Raw genomic sequence first — 24432 nt, 5'->3', positions numbered from 1 at the left:
GGAGGGTGGGGGATTTATTTTAAAGGGTCGGGGTGGGTTTTAGGGTTGTTTTAGTGTGCCGGTTTTCCCGCCCTCCCCCTTTCCCCGATTTTTGATGATAAATCGGGGGAATTCCTATTATATATCGCCTCTAACGATTTTTGACGATTTAAAATATATCGGACGATATTTTAAATAGTCAAAAAACAATTCACATCCCTACTAATTAGCTTTTCAGGAGAAGAACTGATTGCAGGGGTAGCAGATGCACTCCTCTCTGCCTGGCTCCAGCTCCTGGCCGGACCTGCCCCGTGCACACAGACAGAACCAAATTGCATCTTTTCTACCTTAAATAGTGGCCCAGCTTTCCTTTGGCTTCCTCCTTTGCTGGCTATGTAGTGCTGTTCTCTGGGCAGACTAAACAGTAGAGCTCTTTTCTCAACTTGTTAACACTGTGAGTGCTGGATGCTGGTTCTTGCAGAACATTTGTTATTCATAGGAGAGATTCCAAAACATGTCACTCAGATCCAGATGCAGCTTGGTCCACATTGTAAGGCTCCAACACATAAGTTCATGGGGGGCAGGAACCTGGTTTATAGTCGCTTGCTATACTCCCCCACTCTTCAACCTTAAAAACGTCCATGACATGACAAAAATGGCAGCATCAGGAAAGGGTGCAGATGTAAGATTTAGTATAAGAATGGGGGACAGGGTGGAGGAGAAGCACAGGTACTAGTATATGGTTAGCATAAAAGAGTCACTGGAATTCAGGGAGTGAGGGCAGAGGGAGAAGAGAAAGACCACGACCTGTATGGGGAAAGAGAGAGAAGGGAGAGAGTTAAGAGCAGCATTGGGCGGGAGGCATGTATAAGGAGGTAATGAGAACAATTTTTATCATCTGTAAACTGGGTTCATTGTAGACAGCAGGATGAGTTTAGCCATAAAATGTGGGTGACAACATCCATTGGCATTGACACAGACCAAGCTCCTAGAACTCATTAAAGACTTTGCTGTGCATGCACACTGCTTTGTAGGCCCTCAGTCTCTTCCAGCAGGTAAGCTTTAGTAAAATAATTGACTCTCCCGTAAAGCAGGCAGGTATTAAGCATTACTTACTCATTCTGCTGTCCACAGCGAACACTTGCTTTCTCCATTGACAAGCTGGCATGAATTATGCATCATGCGTGGGAGTCCCAAGCTGAGGGTTGCATAGCAGAGCAATTATTACACAGTCCCAACCACGGGGAGAGTAGACTACTGGATTAATAGGGCTGCACAGAATTACTTGTCTAAAGGTACTGGCTTCTTGGGACTTGTTGACCCAGACAACCGTGGGATGCAAAAGGTCTGATCAGAAGACTAAGTAGCAGCTTTGCAAATGTCTTCAATAGAAGTGGCACTGAAATGAGCCATTGAAATTGCCATGGCAGTCATTTGATGAGCACCGACAGAGTCTGTAATCTGTAAGCCAACCAGCATTTAAACAGTGCATCATACAGTCTGTTAGCTAATTGAATAGAGTTGGGATGGGCAGTTGCCAAACACATCAATTAAGGTCAAGGACACCAACATTTGAAGTTTGAGGGTGAGTGCAAGTCCTGATTTGGGCTCTTACAGTCTCTTGCAGTCTCCTTTCTGCACATATGGTCGGAAAAATATAGGTAGCACAATAGCTTGATTAACGTGAAACAGATACCACTTTCAGAAAGAACTGTGTGTGAAGCACCCTATTATGAAAAAACTGACGATATAGTGAATATAAAACCAGACCCTTAGAATTCACTTATTATTCATGCTGAAGTGATGGCCACGAGAAAAACATTTTCCAGGTGAGAAACTTCAAGTCCATCAAATTGAAAGGTTCAAAATTTCATGAGTAGAGCTAGGACTACATTGAGGTCCCAAAAAAAACTTGAGGTTGATTGCAGGTAGTTTGGCATACCAAAGTCCTTTCATGAATTTTGATTCCAAAGGGTGGTGAGAGATCAGATCCCCTTGCACCTGCTAGTGCTTTTCCACAATGTCACAGAGCTGAACTTTGCTGAAGAGGTGCTAAGGCTTGGGGACGAGAGGCAGAAGAGATACTTAAGTCGTTTGGGACATAAAAGAAGAGATTCAGCTGGCTGATCCTACACTTCTATTTGAAACCATAGGATCTTCTGGTTGAAGGTTTCCTGATGGAAATTAGAATATCTTACACTTCCTTCAAAGGGCATAAGAGTACTAAGCTTTCAATATCCATGCTGCAGGTTTGGATGGAGGAGCTTGTCATCATTGTGAGTATTTCCAAAGAAACTGGAGAATGAATTGATATACTAACAAGATTTGGACACCACACTTCCCATGGCCAGGCTGGTGCTGGTGAGGATTATCTTCACCAAGGCTGATCTACAGTTTAGTAGAAAAATGCCAGGAATTGATTTTTAGCTGCTTGCATGCATGAAGCAGAACTTCTCAGTCTTCTGGTTGATTGAGGTGAACAGGTCCATCACCAGCTTTTCCCAGCAACTGAACAAGTCATTCACTACTGGATCTAAGGACCATTCATGTGGTTGCAACACTATGCTGAGACAGTCTGCTAATGTATTCTAGATTATTCCCTGCAGGATGGTCACTTAGAAATGACCAGATTCAGATGGCCTCCTGGCAAAGGGTGTAAGAGCCTGTATGTCCTTACTAATGTAGAACATGGCCACTTGGTTTTCCATCTGGATTAAGATTCTTTTTCCTAACAGATGAGGGAAAGCCCTCAGAGCATAGTGAATAGCTCATAGCTCCAGGGGGTGGGATTTGCAAAGGACTCCTTTGGGAATCGCAGATCTTGGGTTCATATAATGCTGGTATGCACCCCCCTCCATCCCTTGGTGGAAGTGTCTAAACAGTTGCTTAATATGGTAGGATGCACAGTTAAATCCCACCTTTAGAAATTCCAGATTAATCTACCATTGAAGGGATGCACTTATCCCTGAGCTCACAGAGATTTAGTGGGATAAGGCTATTAGAGTTAATTCCATTGGCACTGGAGATCCCATTGAAGTCTCTGCATGTGCAGATAAGTCAGGGAAATTACAGGAGTACTACAGCCACTCTGTCTCCAAGAAGGACCAGAACAGACTTTGATGACACTTGACCTGTTGAAGGAAAGCCCTTACTAGACTCATCAGCAATGTGGCTCTCTCAACAGGGAGAAATGCCTCTTTCTTGAAGCAAGTCTATCTAGGCTCCTATGAACTGAATTTTGAGCCAGAAAAAGGTTTTACTTGGCAAAGTTGCCTAGGAAGCATGAGGACTGCAGGAGCTATATGGACTTTGAAGGACTCCAGAACACCTGAACAAAATGGAACTTTGCCCAATCATCCAGGTATGGGAATAAGACTCCCTGCTGATAAAGCTGTCTCAACTGCAAGGCATTTTGTGGACACCCTGAGAAAAGCCAAAAAGGAGCACCTTGTATTGATAATGCACATCTTTCACTACAAATCTAGGAACTCCTGTTGGGTGGGATGAATCAGAATTTGTGCATAAGCATCTTTCAGATCCAGAGCACACATCCAATCCGTCAGTTGAATGAAAAGGAGAATTGTTTGGAAAGGGTTAATCTTGAACCTCTCCTGAACTAGCAATTTGTTCAGTCTTCGCAAGTCCAATATAGGCCTCAATCTCTCTGACGAGAGGGTTTAGGACATACTTGAAATAGAATCCATGGCAATACTCCTTGGAAAGGTCAGGTTTGACTGCCTTCTGCTGAAGAAATTGCTCCACTTCCAGCTAGGGAGATTGAGAAAGGTTGGAACTGAAGACAAATTAATTGGGTTGAAGGAGGCAAGAAAAGCATAAGCAGTAGCCATATTCCATAGTTTTCAGGACTCACTTGTCCTTGGTGATCCAGAGCCATTCTGAGAGGAAGGCTTGAACCCTTCTGCTTCCCCACCAGAGGAAATGGGGAGGCAGGTCTCAGTGTCTTCAAACACTGGTGCCTGGCTTAGGCTGTGTCTGCTGCTGAGCTTTGAGCTGATGGCTTCTCTCTGCCACCCTCAAGCAGTTAGCTGCTGCTTGATGCCACTGAAAAGAGCAGATGGGGCATTTCGGAAGAAAAATACTGGAAGGAGCCAGTTGGTCCTCTGCAACAGCTGATAATGACTAATGTGGATTGGTGTCCCTAAATTGAAGCCTCATCAAATACAAATCAGCACAGATAGAAAATATTAACACCACAAATTCAGTGCCTACCATCATTCACTATTATTAATGGAAGCACAAACCAAAAAAACAATTTTCCTAAGACCCTCATATGCAGGCCAAGTTACCTCTCTCCCTCAGAACTATTGAGCTGGTATCTCCATTATAATCACAGGTCTCAATAAAAGTGTTCAGGTCATACAGCAGCAAGGCCAGAGGGTTTGATGCTTCAGCAGGAAGGGTTTATGCGAGAGGAAGTATTTTGGAATCCCCCTGCACCCAGGTCAGAGAGTCGACTGGATTGGCCATAACAAATTTGTCAGCAAAGGTTTTGCTGGCTGCACAGTATGGATTTTTCACTATTCACACCGAAGCCTACTCTAATGCCTCAAACTCCAAAGGAGCCATAGTATTGCCACTTTTTGAGGTTTGGTATTGAAGGACCTAGGGAATATTGGTCAACTACAAAGTAAGACTTTTAAACCTAATATTGGAGCAAGAAAAGCCCTTCAAGAACGGGTGAGGGTTGAAAATATACCTGTGGATAAACATAGGTGGGTTAGGAATAAGGTTGTATGCATAGCTGAGATTCAGCATAAACTCTTGACACCCATTCATATAAAGAATTGTCCATAGAGCCCACGAGAGCTATTCAGGGAGATACTCAGATTACACAAGCAGAAACACAGGGTTTCTGTCTAATAGGGAGAATCAATTTTTGACAGTTAAACATTCTGTAAAGGCCATCATTTATGGACTTCCTAAAGTGCATATATCCCTCAATCCACCTTCATGTCAGCCACTTGTTTCGGCTAAGGGATCAGTTAGAACTGGTATCTGTGTTTGTGGACACTGTTTCAACTACGTGACCCTTTTGAGTTTGTCTTAAGTGCAAGTTCATCTCATATGTTTGACATTTTAAATCAGATGTGACAGTGGCTGTTCAGTCTTTGTATATTAACATCCTTCAAAGGGCATCTTTAGAAGTTATAACAGAGAGTTTGGCAACAGGGCCACAATCTCAGAGCATCCCAGTGGATTTGGTTTTGGGAAAGATCTTGACAAAAAATTGTTTGGGTTGTCAACAGCAATTTTTTTTTCTAATACACCTATGATCCCTGATATAACAAAACTGTATATGGGCGTGTTCGAGAAGAAATGTGTATATAATCAATGTGTTTTTCTAAAATCATGATTTGGCACAGATAGACAAACAAGAAAAGAAGCAAAAAAATAAAAAGTTCCCAAGATAAATCAATGAACTTTGAGGAATTTGTATAAGATATTGATCAGTTGCCTTCAACATATAACACTAATAGAAAACATTTAAAGAGCTGGAATCCTATAATAAATTGGTAGCCATCACTCTGGCTGTTAAATCTTTTATAATCATTTACCAGCCTGAGCAGCCTCTGCACTTCCACCTTACACACAAACAGTGTGGCTTACACCAGCATGTAACTAATCCCTTTTTTAAATTTTTAATAATTTTGCAAATAAAATCCCTTTTTAAAAAACATATTCCACTTATGTTCTTTCTTGGCTGTAGTCATAACAATGATTTTGCCTGTATTTCAAGTCCATGTTAGTATTCACAGCATTCTGATTTTTGAATGAATACTTGCTGGTTACCACAAATACCCAGCATTGTAAATTTTCAGCAATATCCCATTGCCTGCATCCTGGGCTTTTTTTTGTAGATTACATTTGGGAGAACTCCTCATGGCATCAAAGTTGTGATATACAGATGACATTTTTCTCTTTTGAAAATTTACTGTTGTAGCATTGAGAGTGACATCTGTGATTGGCTACTTTGGATGGAAATCTGCAATTCTTGATGCGATATCATGAGCAGCTACCATTTTTGGACATTCTTATTCTGAAAAGGAAGAATGGCATCTGTATGTCTTTTGTAAAGTGGTAGATACAATTTCTTGAGTTTTGAAAGCAATCATGTAGTCATTGAAAAAGGAGTCTTTTCATATAAGATGATTGATTGTGTTTAGATATACAAGACTTTAGGGCTCAAGCATGCACTCTAGCTCAGCGAATTTATGCAAAGAGATATCTCCAGTCTTCTATTAAGGCAGCTTACAAGAGAGTTCTGTATTTTGACTGGGATAATTTATTGCAATATCACAGCAAAGGAAATGCAAGATGTCTGTGTCTATCATACTAACAAATTTGCTTTGGTTGCATCTTCGCTAGGTAAGCATTGCCATGTCCTAGCAATACATGAAGGTTTTATCAGAAGTGCCTCTCCGCATATTCTGGTGGTGAGCTACCTAATTTTGAGACAGAAGCATGTCGGATTTGCCATTACTGCTCTGGTAATTGCAATTTGTATAATGAAATGGAGCAAGGATTGTTATGGATGCATGTGGATACCCAATACTGTAGGAAACAAAGCATATTCAAATTCGGGTAGATCTTAAAGTACGCGCATGCGTACTTTTGTTCGCGCAAACAAAAGTACGATGGATTTTATAAGATACGTGCGTAGCTGCGCGTATCTTATAAAATCTGGGGTCGGCGCGTGCGCCGAGCAGTCTGCCTCCGTTCTCTCCTTGGAGGGAACTTTTCTTCTGCGTCCCCCCACCTTCCCCTATCTAACCCACCCCCAGCCCTACCTAAATCCCCCCCCTACCTTTGTTGTACGCCTGCTTGAGGCAGGCGTAACTTGCACGCAATACCTCGCCATCCCCTGGCACAGGCCGCAGGGCCGGGAGACTCGGGATCGCCCCCCCAGCTTGCCCCCGTCAGTCACCACGCCCCCAGACCTGCCTCGGACCGCCCCCAGACACACCCCCGGACTGCTGACATGCCCTAGACACGCCCCCTCCCGCCCCTTTTACAAAGCCCCGGGATTTACGCATGTCCCAGGGCTTTGCGCGTGCCGGCGGCCTATGCAAAATAGGCGTGCTGGCACAGGGCTTTTAAAATCTACCCCATTGGGTGTCTATATGTTGTGGTGCCCTTGTCCATAGTTCTATGAGGGGCAGAACAAACAAGCTATTTGCATTTGCTTATTGAATACCATAGCTGTTTAAATACCAGAAAACACAAGCAGCGGTTGTTGAACAGTGTCTTGCATCTGACCACATGTTTCAAGACCTGAGTGGACTATTGCTGATCATTATAATGTTATTGAGAGTTGGGTATAGATAGGCAATATTAAACAACATGAGCAATTTTACATTTTCGCTCTCCATACAGTAGCACCTAAGAGTTAAAGGACATAAAACAGCAGATAATTATATGAATTGAGTGAGTACTGTACTGTCATAATGTGGTTCCATCCAATGAGGATATATATAGATTGTTGGATTGGCTGCTTGTATCTATGTGAAGCTTTTTAAAATTGAGGTCTCATGTGGTGCAGGATAGTAATCAAAGGAAGCAGTAATGCAAACCCAGCAGAAGACAGATTTTGAAACAGAGGATGCTGAGGGATAAATTTAACAATGGGCAAAAGAAGGTTTTTGCAGTATACAACTGTGTGTCTTCATTGCTAATTGATTAAAAAAAATCTTAAACCCTGAACTTATTGAGATAATCGTAACAAAGGTGCTATCTAAATGGAGACATGTAATGACTGATTTTAGAAGGAATTTTTTTTGTCTGTGCTTCCATCAGTAAGCATGTAATTGCTGGTTAACATTAATGTGTGTCCTAAATCAGAGCCACCAAACAAGTTGTACCCTACATAGGGTATATCTGCAAGACGAGCATGCACATCCTCTTGGATGCCACACAGCCACAAAAGCCTTTGAACCCCTATGGAAGCAGCCAAAGTCCTAGCTACAGTATCAAAAGCATTATATAGGAAAGAGATCAGGTGCTTCTTATATTTGTTTGCCTTCCACTACCCAACAGAAGGTTTTGGGTCTCATGATTCAGTCAAGGCTTTTAAGCTTCTGGATGCATTCATGCAAATACTGACCCCTGGAGAGCTGGTGAGCTAGTTGGGTACTTAGCATGGAAACCTGGAAGACTTCTTCCAAAACACATGCAATGCCTTTGTCATGCCCAAGTGGCTTGTTAGTGATCATAACTATGCTTAGCATGCTTCAACAATGACTTCAGCACCACAGAGTGGTGCGGCAATTGGACTACCCCAAATCCTAGCTGGCCCGACCTCTGTACTTCTGGTCCAGTTTCCATGTTAGTGGAAGACATGATAGAGGCAATCAGTATTGTAGACTTGCTAAACATGACTAGGGCCAATGATTTTCTAAATACTACTATATCCATGACCCTTACATTTCAGATGCAGTGACTCCAGCATTTCTTTGTGTATCAAGACGATAAGTTTATCTCCATACAGCCTGGAGTCATACCTATACATGAGAACCAAACGGTATGCACTTCAGCGGTAAATGCAAGTGAAGAGAAATAAACTTAAAGAAGGCATCAAGGATCTTGGGCAGAGAGAACTGACTCTCTTATCCGAACTACATAGATATACACCTTCCCCCTTTCTCTGTATAACAGCTGTACAATTCTTTATAATACACACTTGAAAGAACTTTATATGAAGTTATTATAGGAATACCTGCCTTTGTGTCTATATATTACTAACCACTGCTATGAGAAAGCCCACAAACCAATGTTTGTAGGGTACATCATGTGACTTGGAGCACATACTGGCAGAACAGAGCCAAAAAAATTCCAACAAATTTTACATTATTCCTAAACAAATCAGAGCACATTCTAGACCAGAGGTGAGCAAACTGAGCTGCAGACCCCCTTCCACCTCTGCATTTGGTTGCTTGCCCTCTCCTTAAGACTGGTTTCCTCTTTTGGGTGTGCATTATATATAATCCAGGATATAGATTATATACAAATATTATATAAATAAAATCTATATGTATCTCTTGAAGTCCACACCTGGTATTAGTCTGGTCACCGCATCTCAAAAAAGATATAATTGCGATGGAGAAGGTACAGAGAAGGGCTACCAAAATGATAAGGGGATTGGAACAGTCCCCTATGAGGAAAGACTAAAGAGGTTAGGACTTTCCAGCTTGGAGAAGAGACAGCTGAGGGGGGATATGATAGAGGTGTTTAAAATCATGAGAGGTCCAGAATGGGTTGATGTGAATCAGTTATTTACACTTTCGGATAATAGAAAGACTAGGGGGCACTCCATGAAGTTAGCATGTGGCACATTTAAAACTAATCGGAGAAAGTTCTTTTTTACTCAACGCACAATTAAACTCTGGAATTTGTTGCCAGAGAATGTGGTTAGTGCAGTTAGTATAGCTGTGTTTAAAAAAGGATTGGATAAGTTCTTGGAGGAGAAGTCCATTACCTGCTATTAAGTTGACTTAGAAATTAGCCACTGCTATTACTAGCAACGGTAACTTGGAATAGACTTAGTTTTTGGGTACTTGCCAGGTTCTTATGGCCTGGATTGTAACGTTTTATTGTAATGTGTTGGTGTGGGCTTGATTCTGAGAAAGTCATGAGGAAACTGAATTCAATTATAATACAGTAAATCTCCCATATTGGAATAGTACTAACTGCAAGCACCCAAACATTTAACAACCCTATCTATGAAACGCAATACTGCAAATATTACATCAGGCCTAAATACCAACAAACCTCCTATTAGGAAAACAGAAAAGAACCAAGCTGCTATACATTTCTATACAGAAACTACTCACTAGCAGTATTCCTCACCTTGGTTATACATGCAGAACACAGACTGACCCTCACCATAAAATAAATAGAAACATGCAGACAAAACTAACTGGAAACCACAAGACAGACTCTCTAGTGCAAGAGTGGAAAAACAGAATCATTCCTCATAAAACAAACAAAATCAAAAACTATAAAACATAATAGTAAAACCAAACTAATAACAAGTAGAAATATTTGAAAACAGCAGATGAACAGAACATCCAATAATTAAAAACGCCTTATACAAAAAATTTAAAAAATTTCCCTAACACCAATAAAATATTTCAAAACAGCAGACACAAACACCACCCAATAGTTAAAACTAAGGGGTAAAAAATCCTCCACTCTCCATACTTGGGAACTTTTGATTTCTAGTCATCCTAAGATTGTTCAGTTTTAATGGAGAGGAGGGAGTGCACACAAACATTTTTCTCTCTCACGCTCATTCACACATATACACACGCTTCCCTCTCTTTTACACAATTTAAATCACTCATGCACACACTCATTCGTTCTCTCCCACTTCAAACAGGAGCAGTCTCTCAGCATATACAGCTGACAGGATTCCCCATCCTTTGGCTGCATAGGTCGATGCTGCTCTTGCTCCTCTTCTGGCAGGCCAGTGCGGTCCCTGTTCCTCTCTTCCATCCACCCTGGTTGACACTGCTCTCTCCTGCTCCTTTCTTCTGGCCCTGTGGTCCCACAGATCCTGCTCCTGTGCCTTTTGGACACAGCAATTGTGTCTCCATGCACTTACTTGCCCATGTGCCCATGCATTAGGATTTTCTGCACCGAGCCCATACGGGAGGGAAGAACAAGAATTTGCAATCAGTACAGTCCTGGCATTGTTGCGCTGCTGCCCTTAAACATATGGTGCTCCAGGCAGCTGTCTCGTTCACCTAGTGCTTCCTGTAGACCTGCATATGGCGCATTGGGAAAGGGGTTATAATAGCCCTAGCAGCAATTCAAGGTGAGGGAGGAAGAGCTATAGCAGTCCAGAGAGGAGTCAAGGCAGTATAAGCATGGCTGCCCTTGCTCTGAAGGGAGACTCATTCTATTTTATTTTATTTTTGTTGCTAACTCAACCCACTTGTGAGAGGGGCCATGGTGGTAAAGAGGGAGAGCCAGCTGTGGGGAAACTGTGGTGGGAGCACTGCTGCCAGCCTCTTCCTGCAAGAATTTGCATGGGACTCAGGGAGCTGCAACAGACAGAGCTGGGAGGAGCAGGAGTGTGTTCAGTAGACTCCAGCTACCAATGGCATCTTTAGACAGAAGTGTTTGCAGGGACAACAGGGGAGGCAAATCAAGACAATATTTTCACATGGCCTCCTGCATTTTCTGCCTGCAGTTGTACACTTTTCTATGCAATTGCTACACATATTGGGAGGACCACAAGGGATTTTGGAGCATAGGACAATTTGTCAATTTGATACTCATCATCCACTTACAGTGTAAGATAAATAACCTGCAGACAGCTTCAGGCAAGTACATTTTCCATCCCTGAATTAGCTATAAGGACACTGCAAGAAAAGGTCCCAAGGGCCTTCTATGAAATAAAGAACCCCCTTATCAATTTCAACTACTCAGAAAAACTACCATTAAAAACAGTGTATTATTCAATTAATTCGCCTACATCAGGGATGGCAAACTACAGTCCTTGAGTGCCACAAACAACCAGGTTTTCAGGATATCTACAATGAATATGCATGAGAAAGATTTGCATGCATTGCCTCCATTGTACGCAAAGCCTTCTCATGAACATTCATTGTGGATATCCTGAAAACCTGGCCTCTTTGTGGCACTCGAGGACTGAAGTTTGCCATCCCTGTCCTACATGGTAGAAAAATCTGAGAAAGAATAGAAACCAAAATATAAACCCTGCACCTCCACTTTTGTAAAACAGCCCACAGCCACAGAAACTCCCTTGCTTCCTCCCTCATCCAACAATGGGGCCAATGCTATAAAAAAAAATGCGGAAAGCAGGTGCTGAAAAGACAACGCCCGGTTTCTTAATATGCGCATGGCACCCACAAGGGGGCCGCCATGCTATACGCATTTGCATGTGATGAGCGCTGTCTCATTCACTCCGCGTGGAACGCACGTTAAATAGGCGCTAATCCCCCTATTGCATTAGGAAATCAGATTTTAAAGTTACAAAGAGTTTAAGTTTGCCACGTGGACTGGCAGCCACCTGGCCAGCCAGACCAGCCTGAATGCTTGCTAGGCCAACCTGTCCCTGGAAGCGGGATGACTGCAGAATCTGCTGGGGGCTGAAAGAAGTGAAGGTGCCCTAAGACTTCCTCTCTCGGGTCCTTTTCTAAACACAGACGGACAGTCTTTGCGAGCTTGTCCAAAAAACTGGAGTAGCAGAAATTCACCATGCGGGGAAGCCAAGTCCAGGAATGGATCAGCTGGGATCCCCAGGGAATTGTCCTTGAATCCTGACCACGGGGGAATACTAAGCCACAACCCCAACAACGAAGGTAGTGACCGAGATGGAGACATCTAGTGGGGAAATGTCCGGGAGGAACCCAGCCAATGGAACCCATTTCCTTCTTTTCTGATTCATTCATACTTTAGATGGTATACATTGCTTTGTCACTGACCAGGTGGGTAGTGAATCTGAGAGGAGGAAACGGCTTTGGTGCCTTGATGCAGAAAACAGACATGAATTTTTCTGCTACAAGCAGTCAAACCTGATGGTCTGAATGTCTCATTTGAGTGGCATCTTTTTGCATGAAAGAAAGTTGTTAAAGTATTGTTGACTCTACTACTGGACAATGTCCTGAGATTTTTTTTTTTTGTTTTAAGCCTGCATTAGAGTCTTTTATTGGACCCAGGCTGCCATGTGATTTTTTTTCAGTTTATATTATGTAGTGCTCTTTGGATTTGTTCTCATTTTTGACTGTAGGTTTAATTTCATTTCACTGCCTCTTCGTGTTTGGGTTTTTTTTTTTTTTTAACAAACCATTTGGTAGTTGGATTGCCACTGGGAAATGTTTGTGGTATAAATTGACCTCTGTCTATAAAGAAAGAAATGTGATGTGTTGTAAGACATTAATAGTTGTAACATTTTTCTTTATTTAGAAGCTTTGCAGTTCCTGATGTGGCCCTTTACTAGCGAAACGTCAGCCACACCGATGAATGCTTTTTAAGCACTGGCGTGATGGCTATGGTTCCCATGTTTCACTAAGATATGTTTTTTCCTATTTTTTTTTTTACAGCACACTAACATTTAGGCGATTTTTTTTTTTTTAAGTCAGATTGTTTGAAGCTAATATGGACATTTGAGACTCCCAGGCAGCTCTCTCAATTCCTTCTCTCCTTTTTCACAGAAGGTGTTTGGAGTTTTACAGTGCGCTCTTTCTTACTTGTGATTGGCTTGCTTCACTGCCTCCCCCCAGTTGTGTGTGTGTGTGTGTGTGTGTGTGTGTAAGGATCACACAGACTGCCTGCTCTACTTCATCCCACTTTCCATCAGCTGTCACATCTCACCAAATGCTCTGCTTACTGAGGTGACCTACAGATACACACAGCTCCTCCTGAACCCTGCACAGATTGATTGATTCAGAATCGACAAGTCAACACTGAACGGACTTCACTCAGGAACACACTGTGCAAAGATACTACACAGCTTGTTAAAAAAAGAAAAAAAAATAATAATCTGTTCCTTGACTGAAGATGTAAAATGAGTAAGCACGACTGAATGTGCAATAAAGTCTGAACTGTAACCTGCCCTGAACTTTGGAGGGTGCGGGTTATACATCTTTTTAAATAAACTGCAGAGAATGCAACTAGAAAAAATGTCGTTTTAGAGTTCAATATATATTGGGGGCAAAGATTAGAAATATGTTTCCATGGTAAAAGCAAAATGAGAACATTACATAGTTTAATGCACTTTAGTTAAATTCCATACAATTCTTTGAAATTCAGCAGTTTAGCAGTATTTTGCATACTTACATGGACTCTGCATTATTTCCCAGAATTCCAATTCACCATAAGCTAGGAATCTGAAGTTTTCATTGGCTCACTGGGATTTTCTCCCATGGGCGATGGAGAATTTCTGCAGATTTTGTTGATTTTCTGCTATATTTTTTGGAAACTTACAAGTTAGTAGAAACGATCAGATATTTGGATTGCATGGGGTTTTGTTTTGTTTTTTTACTGCTCTTTTGGGCTTCCAACTCACTAGGAACTAGGGCTCTGATTTGGTACCATGAGCCTTCATTTTCCTATTTTTGTATTCACTCCTAGCACATTTTAGTGCAATTATTGCAGGAAGCAATAGTCCTTGGCTGGGCCCCCAGGCCCAGGGCTCTTTTCTGCTAGCAGAGGCCCTATATATCCAGCCGCTAGATGTCACCATTGCGCAACAACTGATTCCCCTTTACTCTCATCCTTCGCTATCCCACCACCAACAGGGTCTGAACATAGTCTCTGGAGCAACCCCAGATGGCTTGGGCAACAGAAGACTGGAACAGGAATTTGACCTCAGGTCCCTCTGCATAGCAAGGCACAACACTACTGCCGGGCCACCGGACTGGCTATGTTTTTATTCTTTACCAATATCAATTTCTGCATTGAGAAATATCAGTGTGATCTAAAAACTGGGTCATGCCCACAGCTTAATATGTGCCTGGGTATTATAATACCTGAAACGAAAACTTCTTCCTCATAGCTGTAGCTGTCTCATTAGTTTTCAAACTGAGAATGTGAAAGATTATTTTTTTTCCAAAAGGGTTTTAATTCGATTAGCAAAACAAATCACTAGTGTCTTATTCAGACTACCATCATCAAGAATGAAGGAAAAACTGTTTTTAGAGAGATCGCTAAAACCCGTGCCGAAGTACCATTTTTACAGCCTGTGAAAGAACAACATGCTTTGGAACCTGAGCACAAGGCTTTTTACCAGCACAGTAAGAATAATAATGAAAAAAACAAAAACATATATAACCCTGTATGAGGTCTTTCACCGGCATGTGTGCCACCAGACCAGAAAGTTGTTGCCCTTAGCAGCAACATGACCTCTAAATATTTAGTACACAGAGACTGCCAATTACTTGGAGAACTCCATCAAGGCCTTGGCTAGTATTCCAGGCAGCCTGACAAGCTGCTGCTGGACCCTCTGTCTAAAGTCAGGCAAAAAGTGAGAACAAGCTAACAAAGCATTTTCTCTCTCTCTTTTTTTTTTTTTTTTTTTGAGCAAACAAAAAAACACTGAGCATAACACTTTTTCAATACATTAATACACTGGTTTTCAATCTGGCGGTCAGATGTTCCCAAATAAATATATTGAACACTTATACCAGAATTCCTTACAAGTGCAAGCTTTTACAATATTTTTCTCTCATTATTCCAAGGCTACACAGACAAAACTAAATACATAATTCCGAAGGGGAAAGAACATTTTTTTTCTAACTCCACCAAAGTGTTTGGCTAAACATGAGATACTCAAGCATTTCTTTTCCATTGAGCTCCAGTGGAGAAAAGATCTTTGTGGTCTTGAAAGCTTGCACCTTAGAATGTTTGTAGCTTTCGTAAAAGGTGTCTGCCTCTACCCAACTATTTTCTGGGTATTCTTAACTAATTTTTTCATCTCTGTCAGCTAACATGGTACCTCCTTCCTAAACTGCAAAGATACAGAGTTAGAAGTCCTTTTCTGCTGCTGCTTCCTACTTCCATGAGAGGTGATGGTGCCTGGCGTGGAAGCTCCCGGTTTCCTCCATGGCTCTATGTTAACAGCCAAGCAATGAAGCAGCAAATCCTTTATTTTCTGGCACCATGAGACTACCGTAAGAAAAGCAGGATCACCAAGCATGCAGGTCCATCTACACGCCCGACATTTTAAGACCAAAATTAACATTGTGCTTGCAGATCCCAGATCTTTCAGAATGTACAAAAGCAGGATTTTTAACATTTAAATTGAGAGAGTTTCTTGTTAACGCACAAGAAAGGGAAAAAAAAAAAAAAAAAAGACCAAAACAGTCTATCGCCCTGGGGAGAATCATGCAAAGTTCAAATGTCTCCCCGCTCGCAACCCCCCCAAAAAAAAAAAAATTAAAGGAAACATTGCATGTCCATTTTTCTGGTAGAAGCCACGCCCCTGCATGTTGCCAAGAGGCACAGCAGCAGTCAGAAGCAGCATCCTCCGAGCGGAACAGCAAGTGGGACACGGACAATGAGGCTTCCCATCCTCATTCATCAGGATGAAGGACGTTGAAAGCAGTCACCAAGGCAATAAATACCCACTAGGACCTGAAGAAAAAAAAAAATGCAGAGAACTTCCATCAGTAAGTGCACGTGACCCAAAGACCATTCTGTGAGGAAACTAAACCTGTATTGGGAAACAAACCACATTCATGAGGGAATATTGACAGTGCTGCATAATAATGTCACCTGTAAAATATTTCAGTACTTATTAGAAATCACACACATTAGAAAGGGCTCAGTTTTTTGTTTTTAATGACTGAAAGAAAAATGTTGAAATTTAATTTTAACAAATTGGTGTGAATTAAAATGTTTAAGAATGCTTGATATACAGCATTACTGACAATATTTATTTATTTATTTGCTTGCTTTTATATACTGACATTCGTTGGATTACATCACATTGGTTCACATTTCTCTAAGCCATTGAACTCTGGGGTGCCAGGAAGGTGCAGCGGAGACCACAAAACCCCACAAGAAAAGCAGCAAACAGTAAGCCAGTCCACTCATAGTCCATCTTCCACTGGAAGGGAAAATAAAACAGCCAGAATCCAGGTGGTGGTCAAATAAAAAAAAATTAGTTTAGCTTAAAAATAAGGATCCAAGAAAGAATAGTGAAAATAAGAAACCAAAAATCTCATTAAGAAAATCAGTCTCCTCCCTGCTGTGCCACCATCCATGCTTAACAACCCTTCCCGCTGGAGGGTAGGAGGACTGGAATGCAACTCCAGCATAAACTGAGCGGAAGAGAGAAAAATATCCCCAAGTTAAAAAATAGGCTCCAGTGTCCACTCCGGTCTAAGAAACATCCCAGGGTCACTGTCTCTCAAAGATCTCTTCCGCTTTGCAGCTTGGGCAAAAAGATGAATGACCCAAGCCCTTCCAGATAAGGGGGAGCCCCTCCTTCCAGACTGGTCAAAATCCACAGCAACTCCGTCTCTTCCTTCTGATCAAAAAACCCCAAGGGGTGAGGCTATGAATGTCAGCAAAAATCCCACTCCTCCTCTCTCTCCAATCTTCCCTCTTCTCCAGGCCAGAGGTGCCCTAGCCAGGGATTCTCCACCAAAAACCTCTTCACAGCACCATCTCCAACCCTCTATATAAGCTCCCTTCTGAGCATGCTCCAGGCGGCTTTATACCCCACTGAAGACTCACACAGAAAGCCAGGGGAGGTCTCCAGAAGAGCCAAAACCCACCGCCTATGATGGAAAAATACTAGGGAAACTGTTGGCGACAGGTACAGCCAGGTCATATTTGTACAACAGGCCAAAACGGACTTGGTGAATCACAGGATTCCCAGTTATTTGGGATAGTGGCCTTTTCTTTGGGATTCAAAAAAGTTCTCCCTTGGAATTTTGTGTTTGTGACAGGGAGGCTGCCCAAACACCAGTATAGCCTGTACTGTGCAGCACTCACTTGAAATTCTGTTCCAGGAGCTATCCGGCCTTTGTATCCACAAGCTGCATCTGAACGTTGGCAGACATGCTGCCTCCATACCCTCCCTTGGACTGCATTTGGTTCTGAATTGAACTCACCTAGAAGAGAAAAATGAAACGATGATTAAAAAAAAAGCAAAAAGGAGGCAAAAGCTGAATCTGCACCGCACAGAGCTCTGACCATACCCATAACCCTTTTTCTTCAGATACAGACATTCATACGCATCCATCATTTACATTTTTACTGATAAATCTCTGACAAGACCTTGCAATCAGTGATGCAATCGACTCAATGCTGTACAGATCCCATGGTTGAGCATCACTGATAGAGTACAAGCAGGAAGTATGGGCTTCAGCCCACCACAAATCACTGCTCCTGAACAGAACCTGAATGTAACACTGTGTACTGCTCATTAGAAAATAAAATCAACAGGAAAAGAAACAAACACCTTTATCAGCCAGGAGAAAGATTGGATTCTACTTCTAAAGATATGATTCTAACCAGAACAGATTCACATCACTGGCTCATGGAGAAATGCAGGGGGACCTTACGAGACTAATGAACTGGACATCTAAAAATGGCAGATGAAGTTTATTGTGGGAAAGTACAAAGTGACACACTTAGGGAAAAGTAATTCCAACTGCAGGGTTCCATGTTAGGAATCACCACCCAGGTAAAGTACCTCCAAGTTCTTGAGGACACTACATATTTATTTATTTATTTGGAACTTTTATATACCGACCTCCATGTACCAAAGTGAACATATCAGATCGGTTTACATTGAAACGAGAATCGCATAAAAGTATGCATTACATCAAACAAGGGAAACAAAACTGGGAATTAACAAAGGGGTTAAATACCAATTAACAATGGAGTTATATGGGGTTAGCCAAGGAGTTCACAATGGGTGTAAAAATATCAAGCTCTTCAAGCAAGCAAGCAACTAATAGGTACACAGAGACCAGGAAGTACTTAATGGGGAGGCTAACCAACTATTGGAAGAAAGAAGATGAAAGAGAACTGAGGCGAAACAAAGAAAGAGTGGACGCGGTAAATTACTGGACGGATGGGAGAGGGTGGGTAAAGAAGTCCACGGGAGAATAAAAGGAATATTAACGATAATATAATAACGCATGGAAAACAGAAGACAGAGGGGAGATGATAGACATTTATAAAAATCTTGGTTTGGGTGGAACAAGTAAATAGGGAACTATTAATTACCCTTTTAAATGTTACTAAGACTAGGGGACACTCCATGAAACTAGCAAGTTTAAAACAATTTGAGTGTTTATTTATTTTTTCACTCACCATATAATTAAGCTGTGGAAGTTGTTGCCAGAGGATGTGATCAAAGTATCTGGCATAGCTGGCTTTAACAGGGATTTGGGAAATTCGTTAAATTATTAGTAGCCAGGTGGATGTGAGGGAAAGCCACTACATGTCCCTAGGAGGGAAGGAATAGATCTACTCTTTGGAATCTGCAGGGTTCATCCTAATAACCCAGACTGGGCACTGCTAGAGACAGGATACTGGGTTTGATGGACCTTTGGTTTGACTCAGCATGGTGCATCTTATGTCTTTACATTTCACCACTGAATTCAATGATGAGTTTCACAAATATCTGAATTGCTTCAATATCTATGATTATGGGATTTAAATGGTTTATATTATTTCATTTGCACCAATCCTTTAAAACAGTACAGTGCGCCTATGTATCAAGAGACCTGCTGTATATACTTGCAAATTGGAGCTCTTCTCCTTGGCACAATACACCATTTCTTAGTCGCAAAATAACCGCATTCTTAAAGGAAAGGTTTGCTTGTGCCATTTAATTATCCACTTACCAACAATTCAGTTGAAACTTTTGGAATTTCCATAGGTTTTTAATTAAACTCTTTTGCTCCAAGGGGGATTTCTTCTGTTACTGTGGTTTGACAAGCAGCAAACATTTCACATCTTTCTTTCACAAGTATTTTCAGCAAGGGACACGTAGGTCAATGCATGCCAGTACAATGCCTTTTTTGACCATAATTGTTTAAAGACTGAGCAGAATTCAACTGCGCTTTCTGAAGCACGAGAGAATTCTGTATCTATGCAACATACATCATTCCTTAACAGGAATTTTATTTTGAAAGCTGAGGCTGGCAATATATTGTAGTAGTTAGAGAGATGAGGTGTTCAGGCACAAAGCTTTGTTTTTCTATCATCTTCAGCAACTCGCCTACCCACTCTGTACCAAAACCTGTGCAGGGCCTTGTTGCCCTTAAAGCCTGTACACTCACACAGAGAATGGTATCTAGTATAGATCACTGGTTTCACAACACATAACCTCATTCAGTAAGGGGGAGGGGGAGGCCTAATGTGGTTTTTCTAGAAGCTCCCACAGAAAGTGAGGGAAACAAACCAGAGCTAGAACTCCAAAGACAGTCTCCCTCGTATGACAGTGCCAGAGGAATTTGGGGATTCTTAGAGAGACTCCCTGTTCCTGCTCGCTAAGAGTAGCCCTCTTGTGAAGAGTAACCCTCTTGTGAAGAGTAATCCTCCTTTTCATCCGTGGTCAAAGACACAGCTGTGCACACATTCTATAGTAACAGCATCGATGGGCCATGTGACAGAGGACGCTTGTGTCTTGACATTCCAGAATTACGTTTAAGAGTTCCAATATGGGTTCACAGTGAGACGCAAAGCATTGGCTTGGCGGGCAGAGTGCAATCTATTTCCGGATCTGATCATTTGGGCTGGTTGTCCCCAGAAATAGTTTCCACTCTACATCGGGGAGATCCCCTGTCAGCTGGAAAGCGTGTAGCCCATCAGTAACAGCCTGCCCTTCCACGTGGAGGAACAGGGAGAGGAGAGGTGGGAAAATGTGTGACGAATCAGTAGTCAAGCAGCACTGAATGAAAACAGACTGAACTGTTTCTTTCTTGTACAACATTTAACTACCTCAGAAAACGTAATTGCAAGCCTTGAGGAACCTCCAACCCAGTCTTCTGTTGTGCATTTATATTATTATTCATGGTTTCCTACTGTTAATGTCACCAACTACAAAACCACATAAACGGGACTCGCTCCCCCTTCCATTCCTGTATCCAGGACAGTGGTGGTGAATATTTGGTACTCATGTGAATTCTTTTATAGAAAGCTATTATATAAATTGTAAATAGAATTATCTGTTCTTTGCTAACTTTATTTTTATTTTAATTTTTTTTTTTTTAATATACCGACATTCCTGTAGAGATACAAATCATACCGGTTTACATTTAACTTCAATTTCGCCTTAAGGCGGTACAGATAACTACGTTAGAAAATCATAGGAATTTAACAGGAAGTATAAAACTCTGGTCTAAACGTAGACCTGTACGATCAAGGGTGATTATAAACAAATGTTAGATAATAAGTTTATTCAAAAACAAGAGAACTTGTAATACTCATATAGTTAGAAGAAAGTAAAGCCGAATTGAGTGGAGAGAGAGTTAAATATCCTGAAAGGCTTGGCTAAATAGCCATGTTTTTAGTCTCTTTTTGAAGACGGATGGGCAGGATTCTCATCTGAGGTCGTGGGGTAGAGCGTTCCAGTGGTGTGGGCCAGCTGTCGAGATGGCGCGTTTTCTTATTGTGGTTTTAGCTTGGGGAGCGAATAGGGTGTCTTGGTAGGTACTCCTAATAGGTCTGGAAGAGGTATGTAGTTTTAGCGGCGTGGAGGTATTGAGGGCAGTGAGATTGTGGATAACTTTATGAATTATCGAGAGTACCTTGAATAAAATCCTGGATTTGACTGGAAGCCAGTGTAGGCTCTGAAGAGTGGGGGAGATGTGTTCCCTCTTTTTAGTGTTGGTGAGGAGCCTAGCTGCAGAGTTCTGCACCATCTGGAGCGGTTTTAAAACAATGGCTGGAAGACCAAGAAGCAGAGAGTTGCAGTAGTCCAGTTTTGTCAAGATAATTGCTTGAAGTACTAGTCTGAAATCTTTGAAATGAAGAAGTGGCTTGAGATTTCTAAGTACTTGAAGTTTGAAAAAGCAATCTTTCGTGGTGGTGTTCACGAACTTCCTGAGGTTGAATTGGTTGTCGAGGATGACCCCCAGGTCTCTTGACAAATGGAGAAGGTTTAATTGTAGTGAGAGTTGGTTGGGAAGAGGTCGGGTCATCTTGAGAGATAATGATGATTTCAGCCTTGTTTGAATTCAGCACAAGGTTGAGAGAAGCGAGTAGGTGATTAATTGTTTGCAGACAGTTGTTTAAGTAATTTATAGTATTTTGTAAGGAATCAGTAATTGGAATAATTATTTGCACGTCGCCTGCATAAAGGTATTGTGAGAGATTTAGCTTCATAAGCAAGTGGCAAAGTGGGAGTAAATAAATGTTAAATAGTGTGGGTGAGAGGGAGGATCCCTGGGGAACATCCATATTGGAGCTGACGGCAGGAGATATTTTGTTGTTAATCTTGACTTTATAGTCTTGGGGTTCTTACAGTTCTTTCAGTTGGGTAAGGCCACTTCAGCTGCAACTTAATTAAGCACTAGCTGTAGAAATATCTTTAGATATCCCAATCTATGGATAACCACAAATGCAAGCACAGAGTCACCAAGCTTGAACATAGGAACTTTGACTTGCAGCTGAAGTTAATGAAGCAATCTCATTTAAAAACCTACCATTTGTTTTATGTCACCAGAATATGACATTTTGCAACCATAAACAAGACAGGAAGGCCTGGTTTAATACATTTTTGGGCTCAATGCAATGCCTCCCTTCTCACACATATTTTGTAGTAAAGATGTTTATAACTACTTCATTGTTGGCTAGAAAATTTAAGATTCCCTCTCCCTTTTTTTTTTTTGGGGGGGGGAACAAAAACCACCTCCCTCATTTTGTAATGCACTTCCGCTCTTCTCACCATGTAGTGGGGACAGTTTTAGCAGAATACTGTTCTGATCCTGCTGCAGGGCTGCAAAACAAGCAGCTTTTGTTTAGGCCCTGCAGGGCAGAAGTGGCAGCAGAACAGTGAGGTGGACAGGGAGCACTGAGGACTCTCACTGCCGCTCTCAGTTGGCCTACTTGGAGCCCTCAGGAATGACATGGGTTAATGCAGTCACACTGATTGCTATATCCTTAAACTGGCCCCGACAAACAAAAAAAAACCATATATGGTTCCCAGCATCCAATGAGCTAACTTGGGTCAATCTCTTGTACCAGTGGTGTCCAAATCTGTTATTAATATCAGCATTCTTAATGGAAGGAAAATTATTTTTTTTTGTAATCATTTTTATTGGATTTTGTTGTTACCATTACAATGAACATACAAATGTCACACATCATTAAGCATCAAACCTGAAAATACGAGGGTAAGTCAGTAAGTAAGTAACAAACATACATGGGATTAATATTCATGAAATTTATTTAAATGCAAAAGATGAATTATTTACTGTGAAATATACAGAATATAGTCACAAACAGTTTTTCTGGAAAAACCAACTACTTTTCAATATAATTGCCGAACATTTATACATTTGTCCCAGCGTTTGAAAAGTCCGTCAAAACCTTCTGCGTAAAAGTCTTTTGGCTGGCATCGTAACCAGCGCTTCACCTCTTGTTCCACTTCATCGCTGATAAAATGTTTACCACCGAAATGGCTTTTCAGTTTGCCAAACAAGTGAAAATCGCTAGGTGCTAAATCCGGACTGTATGGTGGATGTTCAAGAACTTCCCAGTGCAGGTTCGCAATTGTCTGACGAGTCTCATTCAAAGTGTGTGGTCTGGCATTATCGTGAAGAATCAGCACTCCTCTTTTTTCCAGATCTGGGCGTTTTCTACGAATAGCTCCTTTAAGCTTTAATAGAGTAACACAGTAGGAAGCCGAATTAACAGATTCACCACGCTTCTGACAACTGGTTAAGAGTATCCCATCTCGGTCCCAAAACACAGTCAACATCACCTTTCCTGCAGAAGGCACAAGCTTGAACTTTCTCGGTGTCGGTGATAGTGGATGCTTCCACTGCATGGAATCGCATTTCGCTTCTGGTTGATAGTGGTGCACCCATGACTCCTCACCAGTAACAATACGTGCCATCATTGATTCACCTTCGTTTGCATAACGGCAGAGATTTTCCAAACAGACACCCATCCGGTTGTTCTTATTGTCTTCGGCCAGCTGTTTGGGAACCCATCTTGTACAGACTTTGCGAAAATTGAATGCATCGTGCACTAAGGAATATGCTAATCCTGAGAACACCCAATTTCTTTGGCAACTTCGTCAATTGTTACCCTCCGGTTAGCACGAACCATCTCTTCAACCTGCTTCACAGTTGCCTCTGTTGCAATCTCTACAGGTCGACCAGGTCTGGTTTCGTCGTTCACGTTGGCGCATCCTTGTGCAAATTTATCAGTCCAGTTATAAATTGCTTTACGCGAGAGACATTTCTCTCCATATCAATATCAATATCAATATCCATATTGCTGCCGCAAGAATCTTGACTAACACCAACCGGGGAGAACACATATCTCCCATCCTACGTAACCTACACTGGCTCCCAGTGAAGTACAGAATCCTCCACAAATCACTCACTTTAATCCACAAAGTCATCTACAATCACTTGCATCTGGACCTCGAATTCCCCCTCAATCTCCACCTCACCAACAGACCGACTAGAGAAATATATAAAGGAACCCTACAGACCCCACCTACAAAAGCTACACGCCTCATCTCAACTAAAGACCGATCCTTTTCAACAGCAGGCCCAACTATCTGGAACGACATCCCAGCTGACCTCAGAATGGAGCCCTGCCTACCAACATTCAAGAAAAAACTTAAGACCTGGCTTTTCCGCCAAGCCTTCTCAGATACCCATGACACACAATAGTCGACAGAACTTCCTTTAGGAGCAATGGATTTCCATTTTACCCCTAAGACCAGAATAAGAGCCTCCTGACTGCTCTGTTTATACTAATAAT

General features: G+C 41.7%; 1 protein-coding gene across 9 annotated transcripts in view; it reads right to left on the bottom strand.

Moving 5' to 3' along the window:
- Nucleotides 1–14973: 14973 nt before the first annotated feature.
- The window catches only part of LOC115100406 (CDC42 small effector protein 2-A-like), a 168727-nt gene continuing 159268 nt past the window's right edge, over nucleotides 14974–24432 (bottom strand). For 8 of the 9 annotated variants that reach the window (XM_029618865.1, XM_029618857.1, XM_029618906.1 and 5 more), the window contains 2 exons: nucleotides 17467–17585; nucleotides 14974–16098 (listed from right to left, as the gene is read on the bottom strand). In XM_029618865.1, the coding sequence (XP_029474725.1) occupies nucleotides 17487–17585 (99 nt within the window). In that variant the 3' untranslated portion in view covers nucleotides 14974–16098; nucleotides 17467–17486. Of the gene's footprint in view, nucleotides 16099–16433; nucleotides 16574–17466; nucleotides 17586–24432 lie in introns of all 9 variants that reach the window. The other variant, XR_003859066.1, reaches the window with a different exon arrangement.

The sequence above is a fragment of the Rhinatrema bivittatum genome, chromosome 1 (genome assembly GCF_901001135.1).
Source record: "Rhinatrema bivittatum chromosome 1, aRhiBiv1.1, whole genome shotgun sequence".
Classification (NCBI taxonomy): domain Eukaryota; kingdom Metazoa; phylum Chordata; class Amphibia; order Gymnophiona; family Rhinatrematidae; genus Rhinatrema; species Rhinatrema bivittatum.
The sequence above is the reverse complement of the archived record's forward strand: the minus strand, read 5'-3'. Positions and strand labels throughout refer to the sequence as shown.